The sequence below is a fragment of the Phacochoerus africanus genome, chromosome 2, assembly GCF_016906955.1.
Source record: "Phacochoerus africanus isolate WHEZ1 chromosome 2, ROS_Pafr_v1, whole genome shotgun sequence".
Lineage (NCBI taxonomy): Eukaryota > Metazoa > Chordata > Mammalia > Artiodactyla > Suidae > Phacochoerus > Phacochoerus africanus.
In genome coordinates, this window is record NC_062545.1 from 191,381,374 (window position 1) to 191,390,067 (window position 8,694).

Below are 8,694 nucleotides of genomic sequence, written 5' to 3' on the forward strand. Positions count from 1 at the left end.
CCATATGCCACAGGTGCAGCCCTAAAAAGACCAAAAAATAGTTCTTGGTGTTCCCTTCTGGCACAGGGGTTTGAGGATCTGGCATTGTCATTGCAGCAGCTTAGGTTGCTGCTGTGGCATGGGTTTGATCCCTGGCCTGGGAACTTCCACATGCTACAGGCATGGCCAAAAAAAGGGGAAAAAAAAGTTCTTATCTTCATTTGGCAAAACATGGAATTGAGAAATCTTTTAAAAAGGGAACTCATATTTGTATCATTTAATACTACAAATTAGCTGTTATCTATCATCTTTGCTGTCTATGCTAAATTTCCTTCTCTATAAAGGTTAATCTTTGAAATAAAAAGTTTTTTTAAAGGAATAAATTGTTATTTCTAACTTTATTCAGATTTGTAGAAAAATGCTACATCGCCATGTGCTTATATTTCGACTGCCTAACTTACAGATGTTAGATGGAATCCCTGTGAATTCAGATGATAGGGCAAAAGCTGAATTTCACTTCTCTGAACTACAAGCAAAGAAAAATTCGGTAATAATTATATTATTTACACTTTTCCTTTTAAAATATATACATTAATAGTAAATGAACACTATACTATGTCCTGTGCATTTTTACTTAAATGTTTAAACCTCAGCTCTAATGTTTTTAAAGATTATTTTAGTATATATTTAGTGATTACTGTCAAAGGCAGCTTCGTCTGGTGAACAGAGCACGTACACACACAGAACAGCCAGAAAAGCTCCCTATTCTAATAATATACTTTGACATAGAGCAAATCATTTAAAACTCTGTTCCTCTTGCTCCATGTCAGATAATCCTAGAAAGTAAGAAACTACAGCATAACACTCTTATAAACAAAAACTAACACACTCTTTCCACTTAGGAGATAGGATGGGAAGGAAAGAACACTGACCTCAAACTCTCTAGATGTAGAGTTCATCTAACAAGGGAGGGGTGTGTCTCTTTTCTTGTATATTGGCAGAATAATTGGGTCTTTTGCCCATGAACCCTAATAGGGTATCTGATCATAACAGGGAAGAGGTTAAAGAGAGAAGAACCCACAAAACTATCATTTGGAAACTATCACTGACCACTAGGATTCTTCATGACCATCTTCAAACAACTAAATTTAACACAGAAAAGCTCTCATTTTTGAACAAAGAAGTAACATTGCTAGAGCTGTGCCTTTGCAAAGTTTGAGGAAGAAGAGGAAGGAGGCAAGAAAACCAATAAAAAGCTTTTAGAATAATCCAAGAAAGAGAGTATGAAAACATGGACTAGGGTGGGGCAGTAAGAATATAAGTGAATCTCTAACATAAGTGAAAGCCAGAGAATAAGGGCACTAGTCAATGAACGAAGATTACTTTTAAAAGTTATATTGAACAGGAAAGAGATAAGACAACTGTAGATACTTTCACTTATTTCACTGGATTAACCAACACTCTCCATTCCATCCATGAAACAAACTAACTGATTCCCAGAACACATGGAATGGTTGATACTAGTAGGCTCCTCTCTAGCTCACTTTTGCCTTCAGCAATAGATTCACATATTTATTAAGAGTTGACAGTGTTTTTTCAGAGACTTGTTATGTTAGTCTTTTATTTTAAATAGATACATAAGTACAAACTTTATTATTCCTATGTTTCTATGAAAACTAAATGGGATTCTTTGCAAAGTCTGCATAAAGATCAATTTATACAAACAATGTCAAATTAAGTTGGGAGGAAAAAAACTGCCAAATAAGGGGGAAAATTATAAAAATTCAGACAAAATACATGGGAAAATTATTTTTAAAAATCTAGACAGTTTCTTGTATTCAAATTTCTCCACATGTTAAATTCTTGCTACTTTAAAGAAACTAAAACTGGAAATTATACACAAACCTTAAGGGTGGACTTAGCAGTCAGATAAAATACCAGTCAAGGGACTCTTCCTTACAGAATAGGCCTTGGCCCTTCATCAAAAGACAGGTGAGCATATGTACTTTCATGTTTCAAATTTTCTAGAATTATACATATAATTCTTATTATTCCCTGAATTTTTATTACCCCTCACTTTTTTTAGTTAACCAAGGGGATTCTATTATTGCCAAAAGCTACAGAGACCTGCAAGACTTACAGTTTTACAGTATTAATAAAGATTATCTAGATCAGGCAAAGGAATCTGGTTTGTTTGTGGGTTATATCTACAAATGTTTTTCTAAAAACTATGCTTTGTAAAAAAAAAAAAAAAAAACTTAGCTACTAATCTGTATAACTAAGAGAGAACAGTATCTAATGTCATTTACCAAAATTGTCACAGGCAATTGTCTTTAAAAAAGAGAACAAATAATCAAATAAAATTTAGTTCAATGATTTAAGCCTTCCTTCCCTTTCTCGCTTTTATATTCCATGAGCAAGTCACTTCTTGCTTCCAGAAGTGAAAAGTGAGGGAAAGTTTAGTTTCTTATTGCTCTCATAAAAAATTACTTCAAATTTATGTCTTGAAACAACACAAATTTACTATCTTACAATTCTGGAGGTCACAAGTCTAAAAATCAGTCTCACAGAGCTAAAATCAAAAGTATCAGCAGGGCTGCATAATTTCTGGAAGCTCTAGGAGAGAATGTGTTCTTTCCCTTTTCAAACATCAGGAGGCTCTCTGCTTTCCTTGGCTCCAGGCCCTCTTCCAACAATGCCATCATCACATCTTCTTTCACTCTGACCCTCCTACTTCCCTCATACAAGGACCCTTGTATTGGGCCCACCTAGATAATCCAGGATAATTGCCCCATCTCAGAATCCTTAATTATGCCTGAAAAGTCCCTTTTGCTGTATAAAGCATTCACAAGTTTTAGAGATTAGGACGTAAACATCTTTGGGGAATTAGGACATAGACATCTGCCTACCATACCACATATGTGAGGCCTCCAGTGAGAGACCTATCCAAATTGTCACATTAAAATTTATAAATTCTGTTTTAAGGTAATGTTGGCTACATTTGAAAAATTCCATATAATTTCATAAATACTCATTAAATTATATTTAAAGAAATCGGAGATCCCATCATGGTGCAGCAGAAATGAATCCGACTAGGAACCATGAGGTCTCAGGTTCAATCCTTGGCCTTGCTCAGTGGGTTAAGGATCCGGTGTTGCTGTGAGCTGTGGTATAGATCGCAGACACGGCTCTGACTGGTGTTGCTGTGGCTCTGGTGTAGACCAGCAGCAGTAGCTCTGATTAGACCCCTAGCCTGGGAACCTCCATATGCCGTGGGTGTGGCCCTCAAAGACAAAAAAAAAAAAAAAGAAAGAAAAAATATATATTTAAAGAAATCACTCAGAGCAACTTTGATGATCTCACTTCCCATATATATTTTAATTGGATTAATATAGCAAAAAAAAAAACCATAAACTCAAATTTTAGTCAATGATGGATGAGTATTTCAGAAGCTTTGCTTGTTGGCGATTCCTTTCTATTTCTTATGTAGTAAACTAAGATTTTTCCCACTACTATACCAGGATGTTGTTTAAAGTGATTCTAGATACCTAGTCTTGACATGTGAATCAGTATCATATATAAGACTTTATCTTTCCATTTATTCTATATATAAATATTTTATTTTAAAAATGGGGATTTTTTTTAAATTCATCTATACCTGGTAGTAAAATAAAGGTGATAAATGAAGTCTTACCTTATATAAATCTATGTTAAGATGCACTAATAATTTTTATTTTCCTGGCTAGAACAAAATTAAGCTATTATTTCATTTAGCTATCCAAAAGACATAAGAACAGAATACTTTTCAACTTTATCAGTTCAGTCTAATGTATTTTTTCTTTGTTTTCATTGCTGCTGTTCTTTCTTTTTAAACAGCAAATAAAGAGGGAATGAATGAAATCTAAAGTTGTCCTTTAAACCAGAACATTTTGGTGCTTTGGTTTCAGAAGAAAATCTGACAACATTCTAGATTAGTGATGGGCAGAAATTCCCACAAAGGAATTAGGGAATTGGGGACCAGCTTTAGTAAAAGGCCTGATACCTTAGTGCTCATTAGGAAGCTGCATTTTGGTTACACTTCCAGAAATATGAGGGAAATCAGTAATTTTACACAAATGATAAAAGCCTATATCCCTAAATAAATTTAATCATATATTAAGGATTCATATTTTTTTAAGTGAAAACAAGGTCAGTCTTCCTCAAGACAGAGAAGGCCTATATTTCTAGGAAAACCAAGAGTCTCCAGCCTAAAATACTTCTCTCCTCCATTTGCTGATTCCTGAAATTCTTTTAAAAGCCTCTTAATCCTCAACCAATTTTAAATGTAAACACTATTTAGAGAGTCAGCACACTGATTAAAAGTGATTGTTGTAAGATGCTTTTCTTAGTCCCCATTTTATTTACTTGTTTTTGAAAAACTAATTAACTGTAAGACACCTGATGAGGTAATGTGAGGTACACAAAGATAAAACTCTTTATCATCTAGAAATTACTGTTCAGAAAAAAAAAAAATTACAAAGGGGGAAAGGCTTAATTCTCATTTTCTTATTTCTACACTTACCTTGTTAAGACCCTTTGGAAAGGGGGAGGTGCCACCACGCTAGATTGCTGTAATGAGTGCAATGAAGTCTGAAAAAAAAACAGAGCATAAGGTTCTAAGGGAGGCTAAGAGCCCAAAAGATCATCTGTTTCCCAGTTTTTACCTCATAGCAACTCTGAGTTTAGGCAAGTATATAACTCTGACCTAAAAAAAATTTAAGTTGACTATCCAAATGGAGCTGTAGAAAGGCTAAATCTATTGATCTGAGTTTTGGAGGTAAGGCATTCTTCACTTTTATTTTATTAGTTTATTCCTGTTACCAACTCTCCTGTGGATGGTGGATCCTTTGGCCAAGTGAAAGCTCCTCCCATTAAGATAACAAATGTAATTCCGCCTGGTGGATTTAGCCATTACTTGGGATCTGACTTCACTTTAACTCCTGAAGTTGAAGGTATTTCGACAGAGTTTCTGAGTGAATGGGAAAAAACAAACAACGGCAACCAAAAACCCACATAATTTCAAACAAAAGTCTCACTTTCATTTCTAATACTGCTTAAATTGCATGTTTTAAATTTACATTTGCTAAAATTGAATATTTGTTCGTTTCATGTAACCATTCTGATTTCAAAGAATCTATAGTATTTTTTAGTTTTGCTCAACTTCCAATATGTTGTAACTAAGCATTTGCTTGTGATTTGAACTTTGTGATACTTGTACAATTATTTCTTGACATTTATTTTATTTCATTTTATGTATTTCATAGCTGAACTAACTGCTAAAATCAGTTAATTAGTATGTCCTACTAAAAGAAATCAGAGGTTTAAAAATATTAGTGACAGCGGAGTCTTGGAGTATGAAGGATATCTTAACAAGGAGAAGGTCAAATTTTATCCTTGAAACCTCTAGTAAAATATTCATGAAGCTATCAGTAGGGAACAGTTTCAAGAGATAGCTCTCTAAAGGAAGGGAGTATTAAAAGGACAGAGCATGGAAATGGTTCATTCTATTATATATATAATAGAATGATATATATATATATATATTCGCTCAGGTATAATAGAATGATATATATATATATTCGCTCAGATATAATAGAATTTTATATATATATACATATATATATATATGTATATATATATATATATTCGCTCAGGTTTGGATCGAAGCTATTCCCTTATTCTAGATCTTCACTGGCTATAATTTTCAGGAAACTGGGAGTAGCTGCTCCTTCTCTGAGGGCTCATCTCTTCCATTCTTTTCTTTTTTTTTTGTCTTTTGTCTTTTTTGTTGTTGTTGTTGTTGTTGTTGTTGCTATTTCTTGGGCCGCTCCCAGGGCATATGGAGGTTCCCAGGCTAGGGGTTGAATCGGAGCTGTAGCCACCGGCCTACGCCAGAGCCACAGCAACACGGGATCCAAGCCGCGTCTGCAACCTACACCACACACTGAGCAAGGGCAGGGACTGAACCCACAACCTCATGGTTCCTAGTCGGATTCGTTAACCACTGCGCGGACGGGAACTCCTCTTCCATCCATTCTTTATAACATTTCACTTGACCTCAGACCACTGTTAGACAATAAAACTGAACATCACAATAGTGATAAAATGATCTAAGAGCCTACTAAAAAAAGTAGATCTCTCTATCCAATTATTTTTAAAAGAAACTCAGTTAAAAGAAACCAAACATAATTTACTATGTTAAGATGTATTTTTTATTTTTCATCCTCCTACATACTTATGGCTTCAACATTTTAATCACAGTGAGAATTTTTATGCTTCTGCCCAATAGATACAACTATCAGTAAAACTGAATATACCAAATTGCTATTGGCCTCCTTGATAGTACAGTGTGATCACTGTCATCTTCAGTAATGTCTTCAATACCTTTTTTCTTGGCATGGATTCATCTCCATAACTTTCTTCTCAAATATCTTTCATTAAGACTCATTGTACAACTACTTTTTAGGATTTTCTGGAAAAGTTCTGTTTCTTTACTATTTTCTGACTGTGTTGCCCCAATTTTTGTTTTGAAAAGTATAGTTACTTTCTCTATAAATTTATAATAGCACACGAGCTCTGAACATTTATATTTTTTAATTGCCAAAAAAGTATCAAATTCGTTCATTAGCTCAGAAAAATTTAAGCAGCATTAAGTACTAGAAATATATTTCAATTCTATATTTTTATTTAAAGTTTTTAATTCATGTTATGAAATATGTATAGCACACATTCAGCTGAAGGACAACAAAAGTTATTAATTTATTAATGCTTTTCATTGGTTCCTAATTCCTAATTTCAGACAAACAAAACAAGAATGCAGGGATTCTGACGAGTAATCCTCGGAGCATCCATGCAGAAATAGCTTTTAGGCAACTCAGAGGGATAAATCTCTCTCCATCTCTTTTATCACATCAGAATATGGCATCTCCAAGTGCACAAATGTACCAGGGCAACCAAGATGAGGAAAGGTAAAGCTATTTTGTGTTTTGACATTGTTTCTCATCATTAAAATAAAAAAGAACTCCCTGAATTTGCTTGTCATGTATAGAAATAGGAAATATTGTTATATTCTACCACATATTTACTCTGTGAGCTGGGAAGAAACTGTCAGATAGCATAAGGCTTCTTCTCTCATATTTGCCAAACCTTTCTCAAAGTCCAGTATATATAAAGCATAATTCAAAAAAGGCTTTTTAAGGTTGGCTATCAAAGTAGAATAGTGTTCACCCAGTACTTAGGTAAGGAAACACTAAAACAATTATGGAACTACTATTAATTGTATTCTCTCCCAAGTCACTTCTAATCACTGAATATGCAAATCAGTTCACTTATATTTTGAACAACAGATAAATTCAACTCTGAAATCGCAAAGGCTGAGAACTATGTATATTCTTCAAACTTCTCCTTATAATTCCCACTTGCCTTCCTCCAGTTTGGATCCAAGCCCTAGAGGCAGGCTGAAGGCCTAAAGAACCTGCTACTTCTCATTAAGAATTTGCTCTGCTGCTCAACACCTGTCATGTCCTCTAGCTTCTTGGTAACCAAGCTCTGGATCATCTATTAAAGGTGATCTAGCAGCAGGTCTAGCTTAGGCCTGGCTCCTGCCATAGTGATTTCCCTGCTATAATCAGCATATCCCACTGAGTATATATTTATTGAGTATACTATATTGATATCATATTTTGATATCAATAGGTTATATCCTCATGATAACCTGATTTATAGATAGCCAAAAATAGGATATTTTTCTCTCCTGTGTTGTCTTTTTTAAATTGTACACATATAAAATATAAAAATTATTTACTGAAGAACTACCTTAAATTAGCTGATCCATTAATTATCTGACTCATAAATATTTTGTTTCTGACAGAATTCCCGGCAGCCACTTTCCAAGATCAAATTGAATGTAACTGCCTAAAGAGAAATTAATATACACCAAGAAACCTATTTCTGTTTAGTAGTTGTACAAAAACTATTAGACAGTGTCAGTGAAAAAATATATATAAGACAATCATGTTACTTATGTTACTGAAGAACCTGATCCATATGAAGATAATCTCTATCACCCTTGGTGAATTTTATTTTATATCCCCCCTCTTAAACTTTCTTTATGGTTATCCTAATTATTCATTTGAATTTCATGTTTGAAAAATCATGAAATAATATATCATACAATTTGAAAAGATACAAGTGACATAAAACAAAGTCTAAAAAATCAAATATTTAGTGGAAACCATTTAGTTGCAAAAATCTCATTTTGGCTTGTCACATAAAGATACGAAAAAACAGATAATTGTAGGAAATAAGCATATTTTAATTTGTAGAATATCTGTTCATTTAGGCTTACCTAAAGTTAAAGCATACATTTCTAACAAAACACACTATTACTAATGCAGGTTGAATTTTGCTAGTTGAACTACAAATTAGTTTAGGACTATATTTCAGGAAAAAAAAAATCCTCAAACTGGGTCTGCCCTAAGACTAAATCATAGGCATCAATAGTGAAACTGGACAGGGCCCTGTGGGGCTCCTGGGCACAAAAGCCTTTCCGTGTCCCCCATTTCTTGTTCTTAGGAAATGGGCCTCATTCAGCCACCGTGACCTTTCCTGAGTTCCTAGGGACAGCTTCAGACAGTTGCAGATCAGGGAAGGGAGGAACAGTCGAGCAACAATAGT

At 34.1% G+C, this 8,694-nt stretch overlaps 1 protein-coding gene across 1 annotated transcript in view; it reads left to right on the plus strand.

The window, feature by feature from the left end:
- Positions 1-7,048, plus strand: part of LRRC9 (leucine rich repeat containing 9) — a 106,456-nt gene extending 99,408 nt beyond the window's left edge. The window contains exons 29-31 of the mRNA XM_047769217.1: positions 386-526; positions 4,826-4,970; positions 6,818-7,048. Coding sequence (XP_047625173.1) covers positions 386-526; positions 4,826-4,970; positions 6,818-6,990 — 459 coding nt within the window. The 3' untranslated portion in view covers positions 6,991-7,048. The remainder of the gene's footprint in view (positions 1-385; positions 527-4,825; positions 4,971-6,817) is intronic.
- The last annotated feature ends 1,646 nt before the right edge of the window (positions 7,049-8,694 follow it).